The sequence below is a fragment of the Adelges cooleyi genome, unplaced genomic scaffold (genome assembly GCF_023614345.1).
Source record: "Adelges cooleyi isolate 19-005CV unplaced genomic scaffold, UGA_ACOO_1.1 ACOO_flye_CR_arks_rails_tigmint_CR_PRNA_134, whole genome shotgun sequence".
Lineage (NCBI taxonomy): Eukaryota > Metazoa > Arthropoda > Insecta > Hemiptera > Adelgidae > Adelges > Adelges cooleyi.
The window spans coordinates 7,555-30,177 of NW_026095789.1; the positions used below are offsets into that span (position 1 = coordinate 7,555).

Consider the following 22,623-nt stretch of genomic DNA (forward strand, 5'->3'; position numbering starts at 1 on the left):
TCCCCACCAAGACTGGTCCGCTCCAGGGCGCCGTTGGGCCTCCCCACCGACCACGCGCCAAGTCCCCGAGGAGACCGGCGTGTGGCCGAATGAGAAGACGTCAACGGCTTACTGGCGGTAACCTCAACCGGTGAAGGTCAGCGATTACCCCATGGAGTTATCACCCACGGGAGTCCTCCAAAACTCCCGCTTCGTGCAATCAGTGTCCAATCCGCATAGCAATGTCCAATACCAATTCCCGCTCATATTCGTCGTCAAGGGTCCGAAGACCCTCTCAGAAACAGAAGCGGGAATATTGATGGGCCAACGAAAGGCAACCCATCATCCGATCTACCAAGATGGACGGGGTCGATCGGTCCCCGACCATGGCTGTTTCGTCCCAGTGCTCACGCACCTGACCTCTTTATCAAGAGGCCGTTAGAAGACAAGGCCAGCCTGACCTCTACCCGACAACCCGAGGCGCGCCCCTGTGGGTACGCGTCCGGCCTGGCGGGCCGACGGTTGCCGCAAGCGGCTTTTGAGCTCCGTCAACACCCACGGTGATTTATCTACATTTGCCTTTGTCTAGTCGGTGACTTTCGCCTATTGGGCCCGACGACCACGGTTTTTCGTTCGAGGTGTGCCTTCCTGTAGGAGATTGCCTTACTTGGCCACGGACTCTCCAATCCGACCCGCGCCGTTAGCCGGCTACGGCACGACAGACGCGCGCTGCTTTCGCGGCGGGCGGCTGCCGAAACCGTAGACGTTGTCCATCTGGCACCACGAGGAGGTGGACACTGGGGTTTCGCCAGATCGCATTGCTGATACAGTCTGGTCCCGGGGCCTTCCTTCTGCCCTTTACGCGTGCCACCGCTGCTCCTATTTCTCCCCGTGAGAATTCCGGAGCCTCCGGTGCTAGTGGCGTTAAGACAGGGTCGAGTGTCACTGCCCTGTTGTCCGGGAACAGGCCTCTCGTCACCTTCTCCAACGTGGCGGCTTCCATGCGGTCCGTATCTGGGGCCCTCTTAAGCTTTCTCATCACGAGCCTGTATGGATTGCCCCAAGGATTGCGGTCCACCGACTGTACCAGCTCGTTCCAACAGTTTCTTTTGCTGCGTTGAACGGCTCTCTTTAAATTTTTCCTGGCGTCTTTGAGGGCCGAAAGGGCTGCTGCGAAGATGTCGCTGGCATACGTTTCGCCTCCAGTTCTTCTGGCCGCTTCGCGTGTGGAAGCACGCGAAGCACGCTTGACGGCTCTTCTGGCCCTTGTGCAATCTGCACGCAGGCCAGCTATCTCCTCTGTCCACCAGTGGGCAGGCGGTTTGGACCGCGGATGTCCTCTCCTAGCCGGGAGAGAAGAGTCACAGGCGATTGTAACTCTCCTCTCGAACTCGGCTGCCCACCACTCCGAGCGTTCAGTCGAGTCTTCGGGAGGCTCTTCCTCCACCCGGCCCCATTTTGCAAGGTTGTATCCGGTTCGGAAAGCCTCTAGGTCGATCCCCTTGGCAGTATTCCATCCTCGTACCTGGAGGTGGGTTGGCGGGCTTGCTGGGGTGGTGCCCGCGGTCACCTCGAACTCGATGGCGTGATGGTCGGATTGGTTGTCCACCTCTGACCGCACCCTCCATCCCCTTAACATGCGTGCAGCGGGTTCGGAGGCCATCGTAACGTCTACGATGGAGCCAGCGCCCCTACCCACAAAGGTAGGTTCCGTCCCCTCGTTAACGATGATCATGCCCAGTGTGTCAGCAACTGAGACCAAGCCATCTCCGCGCGCGTCGGTTACCCAGTCTCCCCAGGCAGCCGAACGCGCGTTGAAGTCGCCCGCAATGATGACCTTACTGGCTGGCCCAAGGGACCGCACGCTGGTCTCCAACCTTTCCAAAAAGGAGACAAAACGGGCTGGCGGGATGTTTGGCGAGACGTAACAGCTATAGATGTGTGTGCCACCTATCCTTGCTGCCACGTACTCGACATCCCTCTCGACGGATCCCACCGTCACTCCTGTCCCGAACACTCCCAGGGCCGCTCGACCAGTGTCGGTGCTAGTTAGCCAGCCACCGACTCCGTGTGTCTGCCTGTACGGGTCCGAGGCTATGACCACGTCGATCGCTTCCTCAGCGATCGTCTGGGCCAGGGTGTCCTGGGCCAGCCTACAATGGTTGAGGTTCGTTTGGAGGAGCCTCATACACCAGGCTGGCCGGTAGAAGGACCCTGCATTGGGTCCATCTCCATAAAGGACACCTCATCCACGGCGTCGATATCCTCTATAACCACCGAGATCTTCTTTTTATGCTGGGGTGGTTGTTTCGTTAGCTCGTCGAACGACTTGCGGTCCTCCCTGGACGCCTTGCATTCGATGATCTTGTGGTCTTTCGACCCGCATCTAAAGCAACCACCCTTCCTATCTGGGCCAGTGCAACCTTTCATTAGATGTCCAACTCCCAGGCACCTGAAACAACGTCGCGTTGTTCGGTCGCCTTCAGGTTTCTCCTTGATCGATGGTTTTTCCTTGCTTGCACCTTCTGGCCGCCTGGAGGTGTTGGTTATGGTCCTGTTCCTCCTCTTCCTCTTCCTCTTCTCTTGCGGTGGGTTAGTGGTAGCATTGACTTCGGTTTTTTCTTTGCAGTCCTTCGCTGCGTGCCCCTCCTTATGGCACCGGAAGCACCGTCCCGACCGGTCTGGTCCGTTGCAGCGGGTGGACGTGTGGCCCCGCTCCAAACATCTGAAGCATCGTGGACCTTTGTCCTCCATGACCCTGACGCGACAAGTTGTCCATTTGACACTTATTTTCTTGGCTTCGACCAATTGTGCGGCTACCTTTAGCGGGGCCAATAAGCGGGCTACTCCTTTGGTCCCATCTTTGCCCCTCGAAACCACCGGAAGGCGCACGTCGTTCCAGTGTGCTGCCGCTGGGCCGTCCTTAACGATGCTTCTGATGGCCTCTTTGATGTCGTCTGCTCCGACCCACTCCTCGACATCGAGCACGAGGACGCTCGCTAATTTGTTAGGCCTGCCGACCCTGATGGACTGGCCAATAGCCTTCCTTATCTCTTCGGCCACTCCATCGGCCTGATCGCAGGTGCCCTTCAGTTGAAGCAGCACCGCTCCGCTCTGGGTCCTTCCTGTGCCTTTTATGGACACCCCGAATGACTGGAGGTTTACAGATGCCATGATCTTGCCCATGACGTCCGAGCATCTCATGTCGCTGGGGATTGGGCCAATGACTATGGCCTCCGTCCTTGGTGCCCTCCTATTTAGGTCTTCTGCTGAAGGCCCTTTCCTAGGGGGGGGGGCCGCTCACACCTGCCTTTTTGCCCTTGCTGACAACTTCTATCCACTTCGGCTTGGCTTGTGCGCTTTGGGCAGGGGACATACTCGTCTTGGTGGACTGCTCGGCCTGGGTTCGCTCCGACTCACTCACCCCGTTGCTTTCTCCTAGCGGAGGGAAGTCCTGTCTGACCTGGGTGTTGCCCTTTTTAGGTTTCATTTTGCATACATTTTTGGGGGATGAGGGGCCTCCTTTCGCCGTCTCTGCTTTCGGTGGGCTGGTGTTCGTCGCCCCGTCGACCCTCAGTGGCCTTTTCCTTTTACCGATCCCTTCGATCAGCCCGGTCAGATTCTTAGCCGCGACCTGTATTTCCCGACTAATACCCCTTCCGTTTCTTGCTCTGACCGCGGCTTCGATAGCTTCGACGTTCTCTTTGAGCGTTCGCATGTCGTGGTCGCTTTCTGCCAGGCACGCATTTGTCGGCTGCTGTTGTGGGTTCTCTCTGATTGCCAGGAGACAATCTAAGCCGCGCACAAATAATATCAATTTGTCAGCCGCCTCCTTCACAGTTTCAGGTAACTCAACGTTTGCCATTGCCATATGAAGGGCTTCAGCTTGGGCTGCTGCTCTTTCCATTCCGGCCGTCAAGATTCCCTCTACTTGCTCGGGGTTTTCCTTTGGCGACCCATCCTCGTTAAGGAGATCCTCCTCCTCAAAGGAAGTCTCCGGCTTGGCTCTCTTTGTAGTCCTACGCCCAAAGGTCTTTTTGGGTCGTTCTCCGTTTCCTGTTGCTGCAGTAGTGTCGATGGACATTGAGGTTTGTCCACCCGTGTACGCCTGCTCTTCACGCACACAACCAGTAGTTTCGATGGCATTAATGCCACCGCCTGGGGCCTGACTCGACGCCCCTACCGGTAAGTCACGATCGCTTGACGACGGTGCCGGAGAGCTCGCGATATGACTCTCCACCACCGGCGACTGGGTGTCCGAAGCCCCTGTCGCAGTAACGGTGTATTCCCCCTCCCTAACCGTTGAAAAATCCTAAATACGCTACTGCTGAGAACATGATATTGCATGACAAATCAAGCTTAATAAAATAATGTAAATTTGATACCTAATATCATTTGGACAATACTATTAACAGTTTTTTGGAAGAGAGTATAGATTGAATATTAAACAAAATATTTAGAGAATATAGAACTTTAAGAGAGAATTCTGTGAAGTAGAAGAACATTAAAGAATATATGGTCAATATAAAAAATTGGTTATGATTTATTATTAATTTAATCTTATATATGAATTTAAGGATTTTACAGTAACACTGTTTTAGTTGTATGCTAATATAAAAATAGATACCTACACTATTAGTGTCACACGTTAAGATTGAGTTGTGAATTTTCGTTTTTTTTTAACTATCGTAATTATGTTTTCGTAAAAAATCGTCAGATACTATTAATAAACTATGTTATATTGTTTCGTTAAAAGTAATTTTATAGCTAACTTTTATTTAATTAACAATACCTATATATACATACTGTATTTTATATCGTACATGTTGCTGTATAAAATATTTACAGCATCGCATTTTGTAATACTCTAACTATTTAAAAATGTATTTTATCGAAGGAAATGAGAAAACTACATACTATTCGATTGAATGTGTTTATTAATTTGTTTTTTGTTATGAGCTCTAATATTTTGTTCACAATAAAATCCTATAATATTTGAATAAACTGTGTGTTTACCGCCATACGAAGTGTGTACGGCTTATCAGTTACCGCGTTATCATTTATAACCGAGTTCGACCTAACCATGCTAGATAACAATCGCCGTCCCTATCCCAGTCGTTTATCACTATTTTCTTTCATTTTGCATTTCGGATACTTTGCTGCTCGTGCCTCGTAGTTAATAATTTTGTATAATTAAAAAACTAGGTATTACAAATTTGTACTCAATATTTTTCCTTCAACTCAATCGTACGTATCGATTGGTTGCGAGTGCAGACGCCGGCTAGTATTTCGTATTGTACGTTTTTTGAGTCCCGATAGACCGGTGACTTTGGTGTTGACACGATTCGTTTACTTAATAAAAACAAAAAAACCACTGGTCTTTGTCGAAAAGAAAGCTTTTATGCTATTACATCTTTTTCGTTAAACCGATGCGTTTGTGGTGTAAATACGGTATACTATTCGTACGAATATAATAAAAAACCTTATATTATGACTTGTACATTTTTAACATACCGGACATGAAATGGTGTACTCGTATAGTCTTGTCCGTGTTAAAGGTAATAAGAAATATGACATCACCAAATGTCACGTATTATATGTATACAAATACGATATACGTTTTTTGGTCAAATACGATGTGTATAATAAACCTTAATTGTAAAAAAAACGAGCATTCATAAAGGTTGTCGGTAGCCAAGATTTAAAAACTATTGTCGGCTTTGTAATTTAGTAAACCGTATATTTCACCATTCGCTGTTGTAAACGATAATTATACCGGATTACACATATTTGATTTAACTTTTCTTGTGTTAATCAGTTGTGATATGCTGAACAGTTAATTGAAATTTAGTTTACCCATTGTCTTTACTACAGACTTGAATAAACAACGTATGAAATGTTACACTTTTTTCTTGATTCGTATGTACTAATGCAACCAAGACGGTTGCAATGTTAACACGCTTTGACACACTGCTTATCGTTAGCTAAATATATATGCCTTTGGTGTCACGCTTAGGATCTTTTTGGAATAGCTTGAAGGTATGTCCAAAATTTTGGTACCCTATGACAGTTATGTTTGTCGTTAAAAAAAGTAATTGTTTTAATATAAAATATAATGGCAAACCTCTTCGACACATTGCATATTGCTAAAATATTATAATATAGGTATTGACTATTATTATACTAAAAATGTACATTTTTACTCACTGTTTGTTATTAAACAAACAAGCTTAAGTTAACAATGAACCAGGACCAATTTTATTGTAACCTATAGCATAGGGTTACAAGATTTGTGTGTTCAAGAAGATCGACTAAGTAATTGTAATTAATGGATGGAGTAACTAGCTCAGAATGATGTTAGGAGTTAACAATTAAAAAATTATTCCTTGATTAAGCAATGTCAAAGTTCAGCTTTTAGAAGTTTTTAACATTTAATTTAAAAATTGGTTCCAGACTGTTAGGACAGTATTTTTAGCCTAAACAGTATTTGGACTGCTATTCTGCAACTAATCGGTAAAATAACATTATATTTAGAATTATATAAAATTAAAACACAATTGATTTTTAGAATGAGTTTAATTTGTGCATGAAGTCTGTAAGTGAATATAATTTCTAAAAAACTGGAAGTCATAATGTGTACACAGTCTCTACTCTTCATTGAGTTCACAATTTAGGGTTCCTTAATGATATATGTATACTTATATTATCGGTGTTTTAACTTGCAAAAATAGGGTTCAAGGTAACTAGTATCAATTGTAGATACAACACATTCAGTAACATTTATTATTATTCATACTTAATTACTCATTATTTTTTAAAAACTGTTGCAAGCTGCCAATATGTATGACATAAACTATGCAAGGTTCCAGTTAATGAGTATTTTAGTTTTCACGGTTATTACAGACTATAATTATTACTGAATTCTACAAATAAACCACTTGTAATTTATTGTGGGGATGTAGGCACAACGGTGACAGGCCGGTGTCCAGTGGACAAACAGTTTTTTAATAAGTTAAATCATTGCAATTTTATATCTTTAATTTTAGCTATTATCAATTAAAGAATGCTAGAAAACTAGTACAAGAAAAAAAAATCAAAAAGTAATTTTTAAAAAAAATGGTTAAAAAAATAATTTTGGTTTGACCTATTGTATTTTTTGCATTTTTTAAATAATTTTTTTTACTTTTTTTTTTTTAAATATTTACAATCTGTATTTATATATACCATAAGTAAAATTTAGGGCTAATTTATTTACAAAGCTGTAAGTGATATGTATGACTTGAGGTACCTTCTCAAACAACTAAAGTTGGATGCAATTTGAGTCCAGACATAATTAGTATTACTCAAATTTTTCGGCGTTCTGAAAAAAAAAATTGTAAGTATGCCACTTCATCTTTTAACAATTTTTTTTTTTCGTAAATACTAAATTGATGTTTACAATTTGATTGTATGCAAAACATTGTATTGTACATTGATCTACTTGTAAAGCTAACATTGATTGAGTAAATTTCAATATCGTTTGTGAATATTATTTTAGAAACCGAATACCGAATACTTTTATTTAAAATACAGAACCTGTTTGAAATATTTAATGACGATTGTTTCGAAAACATGTTCTGGTTATCCTTACCTGATTAATTTAAAAACAATAACACCTACTTAATGTTATCTATTCTTTGATAAACATGTAAAAGAAGTAAATATTTGGTTTAAATCACCTGGATCGTCTTTACAAACAATTTGTCTCAATTGTTATAGTATCCTTGTGAATGTTGCAATCTTTAAAAATATTTAATGTGAATCTGTTTTATAATTTTCTATTTTAATTAGATTAGTTAATTAAATACAAGTATAAGACATATTATTTTTACTCAATATATATTTTTGACATAACACACCGAATGAGTATAATAACTTTATATTTATAATTCGATAAAATTAAAATAAAATCGATTTTTAGAATGAGTGCAAAATACTCGTGCATATAGTTTAATAGTGAATATAATTTCTAAAAAAAATTTAGGTGATATGTGCGACTTCAGGTACCCTCTCAAACAACTAAATTTGGGTGCAATTCGAGTACAGGCATAATTAGCATTACTCAATTTTTTCGGCGTTCTGAAAAAAAAACAAAAATTGTTCAGTGAATAGTCGAAAGATGAAGTGTCATCACGAAGCTATATTATTAATCAGCTGTATAAAATAAAGGTGCATAAACGGTATTTTTAAACCCCCTTTTCTTCTTCTATTTTGATTTTTAAATTGTTTACACTTTTAAATAATTACTAAAATTCGTTAATTTTTTTTTTAAATTCACAAATCATTTTGAAGTAGTTAACCGCCTGAAGAACACTTAAGGCTAGGGAAATAATTGTAAAACGTCAAATAAAATGGACAGTTACAGCTAAAACGAAAAGAAAACCTAAAACCTTTACTTACATCTATTATCGCTTTTTCTGTATTTATCCGCTACGGCCGACTAGTGCTCACATAAATAAACTGTTTCACGCTGAAGGTTTGAGGGTTCCGTCTTGCTGTAGTCGTCCAATAAGTTTGGCTGAAAAAAGGTGATTGTAAAAAACATATATGAGTTTATATAATGTATAGAATCTGATAGTTTTCTGATGTTTGACAGAACGAGACTCGAGCGTAAAAAAAGTCTACCTTTTTAACGGCTTTGACGAGGAATTTGCACCTGAGGCCATTACCGGTGACTAAAGTGTTCGTCCGGTTCGTTTTTGTATAGGACCAAGCCGTGTCATTTAAAAAATGTAACTTGTTACCGCGATGTTTGTATTTTTTTCCATAGTCGCTTGTTGTTGTCTCAAATGAGTTAGATTCACTTGCAGGTTCGGTGCTGTAAACCGACAATTATTTAATCAAGATTAATGATTACCATCGGTGCACGAATATTGCAATCGAACCTGAGCATTATATTAACAAATACAATGTTCAAGTAATAATTTCAAACAACTTGTTATTTAAATAAAAATTGCCCAGGTTCAGTCCTAGGGGATTAGGCTGAATAACAGGTATGGAAATGAAAATTAAAATAAAAAATTGTCTTAAATAATAGTCGTCTATTTTCAATATAAATTGAAATAATAAAATAGCCAGCATTGTAGAATCGAAGTCACGGATTTTGCGCAATTATCTTTACGGGAAGTTAAATTTTTCTTGATCAACAAATAATTATCACCAAAACAGGAAGATATTATTTGAACTTGGTAATTATTTAATATTCCTTAAGTAACTTAATGCGTTACTATTTCACTCATTAGTGAAATACTACTAACGATATGTAAAGTTTATCTATAACATACTCACACTTCGTATGCATATCTACGAAACAGATACATCGGTGGTACAGGCCAGACGATCCAACCAAAATCACCCTGATGTACCCAACGACCATGTGACGAATTTCTGGTCGATAACCGTGGTCTGTTAAGGCACAGGAACAACTTTCCTTCCACGACATTTTCATCGATCTTCAACTTGTTGGTTAAATACATTCGTGTACCATTTGCTTGCAACTAAAAATCATTAAGGGTATTACAATTAATATTCATATATATATATATATATATATATATATTATTTATTTATAAAGGATAGGGCGAAGGCAACTGACGAGATATGAGGGCCTAATATCTTATACAAATGTTATATTTTCTTTTGTTACAATAAGACGTCAACTATAATGATTCATATTCAATAGAATATGAATTATAAAAAATGTTTTAACCTTTAGCGACTTTTTAGAATTAATTTTTGATTTTTTTTTTCAAAATAATTAAAAAAAACGTAACGCACAAGCATAGCATTTTTACGTTTAACAGTACGACCAAGTGTTTAAAGCTTATACCAACGTATTTTATCAATACAATTGTCATCTAAACTAGACCTAACGAAACTACTGACTAAAAACAATTTTGACACATTTTTATATCTTATACTATATGAACGAACAGAATATATCAGTATTAAACTAACTGGAATTGTTTTGTTAAAAGTAATGCTCCACGGGTACGATGGTATTTAAAAAATGTACAAGCCGATATTATTCATATTCGAAGTATTAAAAACATAAATGTCGGACTTACTATTTCAAACGAGTTTCTCTCGGAGTCGGCATACTTATATTGTTGATCTGTGAAGCATAATGATCCACGCCCCTTAAAAGCTGAAGTCGTACGCACCATTACATCTTTCGTGAGACCTACGCCTTCTACTAACAATGTAATTTCGACGTATTGGTTTTTATCGACGATGGTAAAGTTGACAACGTTTGCTGATAGCACGGCATAAACATAGTCGTCGTGAGTATATTCGTGTTGAAGCCGAGATCCACCCGTGGCGGTACCAATGTCCAACCAAAGCGATAGCACTGCAACCGATATGACAATATAGATTTTGAACATGATGAATTGTTTTTTTGGTAGGAAATTCACTAAAAATGGGCAAAAGAAATTCGCGACCGAACGAGTAAAGTCTTTGTGATCGAATGACGATTGCCAGAGCTGGTGTGTGACACAAACCTCAGCCGACCCCTCTAGTAATAACTGTTTGGCAGGTAAAGTCGTCCTGACACTTATTGCCGTTTATTAATCCATCCTGCGAGAAACGCTAGTATTCATCGACCCTCCAATTTATCAACGGGTTCCGTTGATAAATATAATAACACAATTGATTTTTAGAATGAGTAGAATACTTGTGCATGTAGTCTAATAGTGAATATAATTTCTAAAAAACTGTAAGTGATATGTGTGTCTTGAGGGTACCCTCTCAAACAACTAAATTTGGATGCAATTCGAGTACAGGCATAATTAGCATTATTAAAAATTTTCGGCGTTTTGAAAAAAAAAAAATTGTTCAGTGAATAGTCGAAAGATGAAGTGTCATCAAGAAGCTATATTATTAATCAGCTGTGTAAAATAAAGGTGCATAAACGGTATTTTTAAACCCCCTTTTCTTCTTCTATTTTGATTTTTAAATTGTTTACACTTTTAAATAATTACTAAAATTCGTTAATTTTTTTTTTAAATTCACAAATCATTTTGAAGTAGTTAACCGCCTGAAGAACACTTAAGGCTAGGGAAATAATTGTAAAACGTCAAATAAAATGGACAGTTACAGCTAAAACGAAAAGAAAACCTAAAACCTTTACTTACATCTATTATCGCTTTTTCTGTATTTATCCGCTACGGCCGACTAGTGCTCACATAAATAAACTGTTTCACGCTGAAGGTTTGAGGGTTCCGTCTTGCTGTAGTCGTCCAATAAGTTTGGCTGAAAAAAGGTGATTGTAAAAAACATATATGAGTTTATATAATGTATAGAATCTGATAGTTTTCTGATGTTTGACAGAACGAGACTCGAGCGTAAAAAAAGTCTACCTTTTTAACGGCTTTGACGAGGAATTTGCACCTGAGGACATTACCGGTGACTAAAGTGTTCGTCCGGTTCGTTTTTGTATAGGACCAAGCCGTGTCATTTAAAAAATGTAACTTGTTACCGCGATGTTTGTATTTTTTTCCATAGTCGCTTGTTGTTGTCTCAAATGAGTTAGATTCACTTGCAGGTTCGGTGCTGTAAACCGACAATTATTTAATCAAGATTAATGATTACCATCGGTGCACGAATATTGCAATCGAACCTGAGCATTATATTAACAAATACAATGTTCAAGTAATAATTTCAAACAACTTGTTATTTAAATAAAAATTGCCCAGGTTCAGTCCTAGGGGATTAGGCTGAATAACAGGTATGGAAATGAAAATTAAAATAAAAAATTGTCTTAAATAATAGTCGTCTATTTTCAATATAAATTGAAATAATAAAATAGCCAGCATTGTAGAATCGAAGTCACGGATTTTGCGCAATTATCTTTACGGGAAGTTAAATTTTTCTTGATCAACAAATAATTATCACCAAAACAGGAAGATATTATTTGAACTTGGTAATTATTTAATATTCCTTAAGTAACTTAATGCGTTACTATTTCACTCATTAGTGAAATACTACTAACGATATGTAAAGTTTATCTATAACATACTCACACTTCGTATGCATATCTACGAAACAGATACATCGGTGGTACAGGCCAGACGATCCAACCAAAATCACCCTGATGTACCCAACGACCATGTGACGAATTTCTGGTCGATAACCGTGGTCTGTTAAGGCACAGGAACAACTTTCCTTCCACGACATTTTCATCGATCTTCAACTTGTTGGTTAAATACATTCGTGTACCATTTGCTTGCAACTAAAAATCATTAAGGGTATTACAATTAATATTCATATATATATATATATATTTTTATATATTTATTTATTTATAAAGGATAGGGCGAAGGCAACTGACGAGATATGAGGGCCTAATATCTTATACAAATGTTATATTTTCTTTTGTTACAATAAGACGTCAACTATAATGATTCATATTCAATAGAATATGAATTATAAAAAATGTTTTTAACCTTTAGCGACTTTTTAGAATTAATTTTTGATTTTTTTTTTCAAAATAATTAAAAAAACGTAACGCACAAGCATAGCATTTTTACGTTTAACAGTACGACCAAGTGTTTAAAGCTTATACCAACGTATTTTATCAATACAATTGTCACCTAAACTAGACCTAACGAAACTACTGACTAAAAACAATTTTGACACATTTTTATATCTTATACTATATGAACGAACAGAATATATCAGTATTAAACTAACTGGAATTGTTTTGTTAAAAGTAATGCTCCACGGGTACGATGGTATTTAAAAAATGTACAAGCCGATATTATTCATATTCGAAGTATTAAAAACATAAATGTCGGACTTACTATTTCAAACGAGTTTCTCTCGGAGTCGGCATACTTATATTGTTGATCTGTGAAGCATAATGATCCACGCCCCTTAAAAGCTGAAGTCGTACGCACCATTACATCTTTCGTGAGACCTACGCCTTCTACTAACAATGTAATTTCGACGTATTGGTTTTTATCGACGATGGTAAAGTTGACAACGTTTGCTGATAGCACGGCATAAACATAGTCGTCGTGAGTATATTCGTGTTGAAGCCGAGATCCACCCGTGGCGGTACCAATGTCCAACCAAAGCGATAGCACTGCAACCGATATGACAATATAGATTTTGAACATGATGAATTGTTTTTTTGGTAGGAAATTCACTAAAAATGGGCAAAAGAAATTCGCGACCGAACGAGTAAAGTCTTTGTGATCGAATGACGATTGCCAGAGCTGGTGTGTGACACAAACCTCAGCCGACCCCTCTAGTAATAACTGTTTGGCAGGTAAAGTCGTCCTGACACTTATTGCCGTTTATTAATCCATCCTGCGAGAAACGCTAGTATTCATCGACCCTCCAATTTATCAACGGGTTCCGTTGATAAATATAATAACACAATTGATTTTTAGAATGAGTAGAATACTTGTGCATGTAGTCTAATAGTGAATATAATTTCTAAAAAACTGTAAGTGATATGTGTGTCTTGAGGGTACCCTCTCAAACAACTAAATTTGGATGCAATTCGAGTACAGGCATAATTAGCATTATTAAAAATTTTCGGCGTTTTGAAAAAAAAAAAATTGTTCAGTGAATAGTCGAAAGATGAAGTGTCATCAAGAAGCTATATTATTAATCAGCTGTGTAAAATAAAGGTGCATAAACGGTATTTTTAAACCCCCTTTTCTTCTTCTATTTTGATTTTTAAATTGTTTACACTTTTAAATAATTACTAAAATTCGTTAATTTTTTTTTTTAATTCACAAATGATTTTGAAGTAGTTAACCGCCTGAAGAACACTTAAGGCTAGGGAAATAATTGTAAAACGTCAAATAAAATGGACAGTTACAGCTAAAACGAAAAGAAAACCTAAAACCTTTACTTACATCTATTATCGCTTTTTCTGTATTTATCCGCTACGGCCGACTAGTGCTCACATAAATAAACTGTTTCACGCTGAAGGTTTGAGGGTTCCGTCTTGCTGTAGTCGTCCAATAAGTTTGGCTGAAAAAAGGTGATTGTAAAAAACATATATGAGTTTATATAATGTATAGAATCTGATAGTTTTCTGATGTTTGACAGAACGAGACTCGAGCGTAAAAAAAGTCTACCTTTTTAACGGCTTTGACGAGGAATTTGCACCTGAGGACATTACCGGTGACTAAAGTGTTCGTCCGGTTCGTTTTTGTATAGGACCAAGCCGTGTCATTTAAAAAATGTAACTTGTTACCGCGATGTTTGTATTTTTTTCCATAGTCGCTTGTTGTTGTCTCAAATGAGTTAGATTCACTTGCAGGTTCGGTGCTGTAAACCGACAATTATTTAATCAAGATTAATGATTACCATCGGTGCACGAATATTGCAATCGAACCTGAGCATTATATTAACAAATACAATGTTCAAGTAATAATTTCAAACAACTTGTTATTTAAATAAAAATTGCCCAGGTTCAGTCCTAGGGGATTAGGCTGAATAACAGGTATGGAAATGAAAATTAAAATAAAAAATTGTCTTAAATAATAGTCGTCTATTTTCAATATAAATTGAAATAATAAAATAGCCAGCATTGTAGAATCGAAGTCACGGATTTTGCGCAATTATCTTTACGGGAAGTTAAATTTTTCTTGATCAACAAATAATTATCACCAAAACAGGAAGATATTATTTGAACTTGGTAATTATTTAATATTCCTTAAGTAACTTAATGCGTTACTATTTCACTCATTAGTGAAATACTACTAACGATATGTAAAGTTTATCTATAACATACTCACACTTCGTATGCATATCTACGAAACAGATACATCGGTGGTACAGGCCAGACGATCCAACCAAAATCACCCTGATGTACCCAACGACCATGTGACGAATTTCTGGTCGATAACCGTGGTCTGTTAAGGCACAGGAACAACTTTCCTTCCACGACATTTTCATCGATCTTCAACTTGTTGGTTAAATACATTCGTGTACCATTTGCTTGCAACTAAAAATCATTAAGGGTATTACAATTAATATTCATATATATATATATATTTTTTATATATTTATTTATTTATAAAGGATAGGGCGAAGGCAACTGACGAGATATGAGGGCCTAATATCTTATACAAATGTTATATTTTCTTTTGTTACAATAAGACGTCAACTATAATGATTCATATTCAATAGAATATGAATTATAAAAAATGTTTTTAACCTTTAGCGACTTTTTAGAATTAATTTTTGATTTTTTTTTTCAAAATAATTAAAAAAACGTAACGCACAAGCATAGCATTTTTACGTTTAACAGTACGACCAAGTGTTTAAAGCTTATACCAACGTATTTTATCAATACAATTGTCACCTAAACTAGACCTAACGAAACTACTGACTAAAAACAATTTTGACACATTTTTATATCTTATACTATATGAACGAACAGAATATATCAGTATTAAACTAACTGGAATTGTTTTGTTAAAAGTAATGCTCCACGGGTACGATGGTATTTAAAAAATGTACAAGCCGATATTATTCATATTCGAAGTATTAAAAACATAAATGTCGGACTTACTATTTCAAACGAGTTTCTCTCGGAGTCGGCATACTTATATTGTTGATCTGTGAAGCATAATGATCCACGCCCCTTAAAAGCTGAAGTCGTACGCACCATTACATCTTTCGTGAGACCTACGCCTTCTACTAACAATGTAATTTCGACGTATTGGTTTTTATCGACGATGGTAAAGTTGACAACGTTTGCTGATAGCACGGCATAAACATAGTCGTCGTGAGTATATTCGTGTTGAAGCCGAGATCCACCCGTGGCGGTACCAATGTCCAACCAAAGCGATAGCACTGCAACCGATATGACAATATAGATTTTGAACATGATGAATTGTTTTTTTGGTAGGAAATTCACTAAAAATGGGCAAAAGAAATTCGCGACCGAACGAGTAAAGTCTTTGTGATCGAATGACGATTGCCAGAGCTGGTGTGTGACACAAACCTCAGCCGACCCCTCTAGTAATAACTGTTTGGCAGGTAAAGTCGTCCTGACACTTATTGCCGTTTATTAATCCATCCTGCGAGAAACGCTAGTATTCATCGACCCTCCAATTTATCAACGGGTTCCGTTGATAAATATAATAACACAATTGATTTTTAGAATGAGTAGAATACTTGTGCATGTAGTCTAATAGTGAATATAATTTCTAAAAAACTGTAAGTGATATGTGTGTCTTGAGGGTACCCTCTCAAACAACTAAATTTGGATGCAATTCGAGTACAGGCATAATTAGCATTATTAAAAATTTTCGGCGTTTTGAAAAAAAAAAAATTGTTCAGTGAATAGTCGAAAGATGAAGTGTCATCAAGAAGCTATATTATTAATCAGCTGTGTAAAATAAAGGTGCATAAACGGTATTTTTAAACCCCCTTTTCTTCTTCTATTTTGATTTTTAAATTGTTTACACTTTTAAATAATTACTAAAATTCGTTAATTTTTTTTTTAAATTCACAAATCATTTTGAAGTAGTTAACCGCCTGAAGAACACTTAAGGCTAGGGAAATAATTGTAAAACGTCAAATAAAATGGACAGTTACAGCTAAAACGAAAAGAAAACCTAAAACCTTTACTTACATCTATTATCGCTTTTTCTGTATTTATCCGCTACGGCCGACTAGTGCTCACATAAATAAACTGTTTCACGCTGAAGGTTTGAGGGTTCCGTCTTGCTGTAGTCGTCCAATAAGTTTGGCTGAAAAAAGGTGATTGTAAAAAACATATATGAGTTTATATAATGTATAGAATCTGATAGTTTTCTGATGTTTGACAGAACGAGACTCGAGCGTAAAAAAAGTCTACCTTTTTAACGGCTTTGACGAGGAATTTGCACCTGAGGCCATTACCGGTGACTAAAGTGTTCGTCCGGTTCGTTTTTGTATAGGACCAAGCCGTGTCATTTAAAAAATGTAACTTGTTACCGCGATGTTTGTATTTTTTTCCATAGTCGCTTGTTGTTGTCTCAAATGAGTTAGATTCACTTGCAGGTTCGGTGCTGTAAACCGACAATTATTTAATCAAGATTAATGATTACCATCGGTGCACGAATATTGCAATCGAACCTGAGCATTATATTAACAAATACAATGTTCAAGTAATAATTTCAAACAACTTGTTATTTAAATAAAAATTGCCCAGGTTCAGTCCTAGGGGATTAGGCTGAATAACAGGTATGGAAATGAAAATTAAAATAAAAAATTGTCTTAAATAATAGTCGTCTATTTTCAATATAAATTGAAATAATAAAATAGCCAGCATTGTAGAATCGAAGTCACGGATTTTGCGCAATTATCTTTACGGGAAGTTAAATTTTTCTTGATCAACAAATAATTATCACCAAAACAGGAAGATATTATTTGAACTTGGTAATTATTTAATATTCCTTAAGTAACTTAATGCGTTACTATTTCACTCATTAGTGAAATACTACTAACGATATGTAAAGTTTATCTATAACATACTCACACTTCGTATGCATATCTACGAAACAGATACATCGGTGGTACAGGCCAGACGATCCAACCAAAATCACCCTGATGTACCCAACGACCATGTGACGAATTTCTGGTCGATAACCGTGGTCTGTTAAGGCACAGGAACAACTTTCCTTCCACGACATTTTCATCGATCTTCAACTTGTTGGTTAAATACATTCGTGTACCATTTGCTTGCAACTAAAAATCATTAAGGGTATTACAATTAATATTCATATATATATATATTTTTATATATTTATTTATTTATAAAGGATAGGGCGAAGGCAACTGACGAGATATGAGGGCCTAATATCTTATACAAATGTTATATTTTCTTTTGTTACAATAAGACGTCAACTATAATGATTCATATTCAATAGAATATGAATTATAAAAAATGTTTTTAACCTTTAGCGACTTTTTAGAATTAATTTTTGATTTTTTTTTTCAAAATAATAAAAAAAACGTAACGCACAAGCATAGCATTTTTACGTTTAACAGTACGACCAAGTGTTTAAAGCTTATACCAACGTATTTTATCAATACAATTGTCATCTAAACTAGACCTAACGAAACTACTGACTAAAAACAATTTTGACACATTTTTATATCTTATACTATATGAACGAACAGAATATATCAGTATTAAACTAACTGGAATTGTTTTGTTAAAAGTAATGCTCCACGGGTACGATGGTATTTAAAAAATGTACAAGCCGATATTATTCATATTCGAAGTATTAAAAACATAAATGTCGGACTTACTATTTCAAACGAGTTTCTCTCGGAGTCGGCATACTTATATTGTTGATCTGTGAAGCATAATGATCCACGCCCCTTAAAAGCTGAAGTCGTACGCACCATTACATCTTTCGTGAGACCTACGCCTTCTACTAACAATGTAATTTCGACGTATTGGTTTTTATCGACGATGGTAAAGTTGACAACGTTTGCTGATAGCACGGCATAAACATAGTCGTCGTGAGTATATTCGTGTTGAAGCCGAGATCCACCCGTGGCGGTACCAATGTCCAACCAAAGCGATAGCACTGCAACCGATATGACAATATAGATTTTGAACATGATGAATTGTTTTTTTGGTAGGAAATTCACTAAAAATGGGCAAAAGAAATTCGCGACCGAACGAGTAAAGTCTTTGTGATCGAATGACGATTGCCAGAGCTGGTGTGTGACACAAACCTCAGCCGACCCCTCTAGTAATAACTGTTTGGCAGGTAAAGTCGTCCTGACACTTATTGCCGTTTATTAATCCATCCTGCGAGAAACGCTAGTATTCATCGACCCTCCAATTTATCAACGGGTTCCGTTGATAAATATAATAACACAATTGATTTTTAGAATGAGTAGAATACTTGTGCATGTAGTCTAATAGTGAATATAATTTCTAAAAAACTGTAAGTGATATGTGTGTCTTGAGGGTACCCTCTCAAACAACTAAATTTGGATGCAATTCGAGTACAGGCATAATTAGCATTATTAAAAATTTTCGGCGTTTTGAAAAAAAAAAAATTGTTCAGTGAATAGTCGAAAGATGAAGTGTCATCAAGAAGCTATATTATTAATCAGCTGTATAAAATAAAGGTGCATAAACGGTATTTTTAAACCCCCTTTTCTTCTTCTATTTTGATTTTTAAATTGTTTACACTTTTAAATAATTACTAAAATTCGTTAATTTTTTTTTTAAATTCACAAATGATTTTGAAGTAGTTAACCGCCTGAAGAACACTTAAGGCTAGGGAAATAATTGTAAAACGTCAAATAAAATGGACAGTTACAGCTAAAACGAAAAGAAAACCTAAAACCTTTACTTACATCTATTATCGCTTTTTCTGTATTTATCCGCTACGGCCGACTAGTGCTCACATAAATAAACTGTTTCACGCTGAAGGTTTGAGGGTTCCGTCTTGCTGTAGTCGTCCAATAAGTTTGGCTGAAAAAAGGTGATTGTAAAAAACATATATGAGTTTATATAATGTATAGAATCTGATAGTTTTCTGATGTTTGACAGAACGAGACTCGAGCGTAAAAAAAGTCTACCTTTTTAACGGCTTTGACGAGGAATTTGCACCTGAGGCCATTACCGGTGACTAAAGTGTTCGTCCGGTTCGTTTTTGTATAGGACCAAGCCGTGTCATTTAAAAAATGTAACTTGTTACCGCGATGTTTGTATTTTTTTCCATAGTCGCTTGTTGTTGTCTCAAATGAGTTAGATTCACTTGCAGGTTCGGTGCTGTAAACCGACAATTATTTAATCAAGATTAATGATTACCATCGGTGCACGAATATTGCAATCGAACCTGAGCATTATATTAACAAATACAATGTTCAAGTAATAATTTCAAACAACTTGTTATTTAAATAAAAATTGCCCAGGTTCAGTCCTAGGGGATTAGGCTGAATAACGGGTATGGAAATGAAAATTAAAATAAAAAATTGTCTTAAATAATAGTCGTCTATTTTCAATATAAATTGAAATAATAAAATAGCCAGCATTGTAGAATCGAAGTCACGGATTTTGCGCAATTATCTTTACGGGAAGTTAAATTTTTCTTGATCAACAAATAATTATCACCAAAACAGGAAGATATTATTTGAACTTGGTAATTATTTAATATTCCTTAAGTAACTTAATGCGTTACTATTTCACTCATTAGTGAAATACTACTAACGATATGTAAAGTTTATCTATAACATACTCACACTTCGTATGCATATCTACGAAACAGATACATCGGTGGTACAGGCCAGACGATCCAACCAAAATCACCCTGATGTACCCAACGACCATGTGACGAATTTCTGGTCGATAACCGTGGTCTGTTAAGGCACAGGAACAACTTTCCTTCCACGACATTTTCATCGATCTTCAACTTGTTGGTTAAATACATTCGTGTACCATTTGCTTGCAACTAAAAATCATTAAGGGTATTACAATTAATATTCATATATATATATATATATATATATATATATATATACAGGGTGATCCAACTAACGTAAGACACTCATTTTCTCTGAAAGTATGAATATTTTGCGAATTTTTTTTTCCCTAAAATTTAAGGTACATATTTAAGTACATTTTTCAATATTTAGAAAAATTTTATCTTCAACCCTTATACGTTAAAGAAGTACGAACCTCGTTTTTTCAAATGGGAACATATGTTTTAAATTCCATAAATATAAAGACAAAAAATCTAAAAAAATGTTAGCGTTTCAATTTTCAATTTTCATCTATTTGTTCCCTGTTTATGACTTTGTAAAGATTTGAATTTTTTTCTATATTTCTTAATAATTTTATTCGATTTGACAAAGACAAGTAGTTTTATTATGACGGCCATCACATCAAATGTAATAATAATTTGATGTTAACGCATTCCGTATCATAATCAGATATAATAAATAACCACACATTATTAGACGAAAGGTAGACTGTTACGGATAACGGACTTTACACTGTACACATCTCGGATAGCAATCTAGTATCTAAACTATGCATCAGTTACCACGGAATAATCGAGTGACCAGTAACTATAATATATTTTATTATTTGTACAAAATCGCATTTTATTTATTATTTGTACATAACCTCTATCGCTAACAAATTTTGACTTCACAGTTCACACGTTTTCCATTTGTGAAATGAGAAATTACAAACTCAATTAAAAAATGTTAGTAAATTTAAATTTTACTTTATAGTAAATATGATAGCATGCTTATTGTAGTTATGTCATAACTCGTTATTTTATAATTTTTTAAATATATCAATTGATAATATTTGCTCTCGACTTTATTTTGACGTTACATTCTTGGACACACCATTAATTTAATAGGTAAGTGTATTAAAGTTTAATAGATAATTTAATACAATACTAATTCAATTAGCTTTTTTATTTTAGGTTGAATGCTTTTTTCCGAAAATCTTTTATCATTTAAAAATCAATGTTATCATGTCAGAAATATCTATGGCGTTGGGAATAGGCTATACCAATTACTATGGAAATGTCTTTTCAATTGGACCCAAGACTGAAGACCTAACAATTTTATATCAAGGTGTAAATTATAAATATAAAGCATTAATTTAATAGGTAAGTTTATTAGAGTTTAATGGGTAATTTAATACAATACGATTTCAATTAGCTTTTTTAATTTAGGTTGAATGCTTTTTTACTGAAAATATTTCATCTTTTAAAAACCAATGTTATCATGTCAGAAAAATCAATGGCGTTGAGATTAGGCTATACCAATTACTATGGAAATGTCTTTTCAATTGGACCCAAGACCTTACAATTATATATCAAGGTGTAAATTATAAGTATAAAACATTTATTTCTAATGTGACATTTTTTCATGTGAATGTATAATATCATCACTAAGCAATTTGAATGAAATGTGTGTTGTGTTGTGTTAACTTAAAATAATTATTAATGCATGTATTTGTGTATGTGGGTTGATAATACTCACATACCCGTTTCATTTATTTTTAAAAATATCAGTAATTAATGTATGCATTTCATATTACTACATACAAGGAAACACTTCTTGATAATACCATTATTGTTTTTTATTTTATTTTAAGCCTATGTAAGTATATTATTTTTATTTGATTAAACTTATCTAAGGTAGTTCAAATGTCTGCTTTCAGTTTAGTTATTTCTTACAATGAGCTAACCCATATATTGTGTGTTTAACATACATTACGGATATTTGATCATAAAGTTTTAGCTATAACTGACACGGGTAATTGGCTATCAAAGTTAAATTTTATATCAAATTTATTAATATACAATAATTCTCTCTTTGAAAAGTTGTAATTCTATTAATTTGTATTTAATGAATTCAGTAAATCAAGTAAATTATTTTTTTGAATTTGCCTAAGATAATTAATGTTAATTTTATTTTTGTTAGATTTGTTTAATTACCAACGTTTGTTAAAAAAAAGAAATTAAAATCAGTATAATAGAAGTTGAACAATTTCAATTTCAAATTTATAGTTATTGTTTTTGTTTCATATTTTTTATTGAATATTTCAAAATAGTAACATTTGTATTTTTTAAATTTATTGTTATATTAATAATAAGT

At 36.0% G+C, this 22,623-nt stretch overlaps 1 protein-coding gene across 1 annotated transcript; it reads right to left on the bottom strand.

The window, feature by feature from the left end:
* Nucleotides 1-7,950: 7,950 nt before the first annotated feature.
* Nucleotides 7,951-12,195, bottom strand: LOC126847929 (uncharacterized). The gene is made up of 6 exons (XM_050588372.1): nt 12,042-12,195; nt 10,086-10,369; nt 9,307-9,515; nt 8,644-8,836; nt 8,419-8,536; nt 7,951-8,097 (listed from the first exon to the last, which is right to left on the bottom strand). The coding sequence occupies exons 1-5, from the start codon at nt 12,193-12,195 to the stop codon at nt 8,459-8,461; spliced, it is 918 nt and encodes a 305-aa protein (XP_050444329.1). The 3' UTR covers nt 7,951-8,097; nt 8,419-8,458.
* Nucleotides 12,196-22,623: the final 10,428 nt, after the last annotated feature.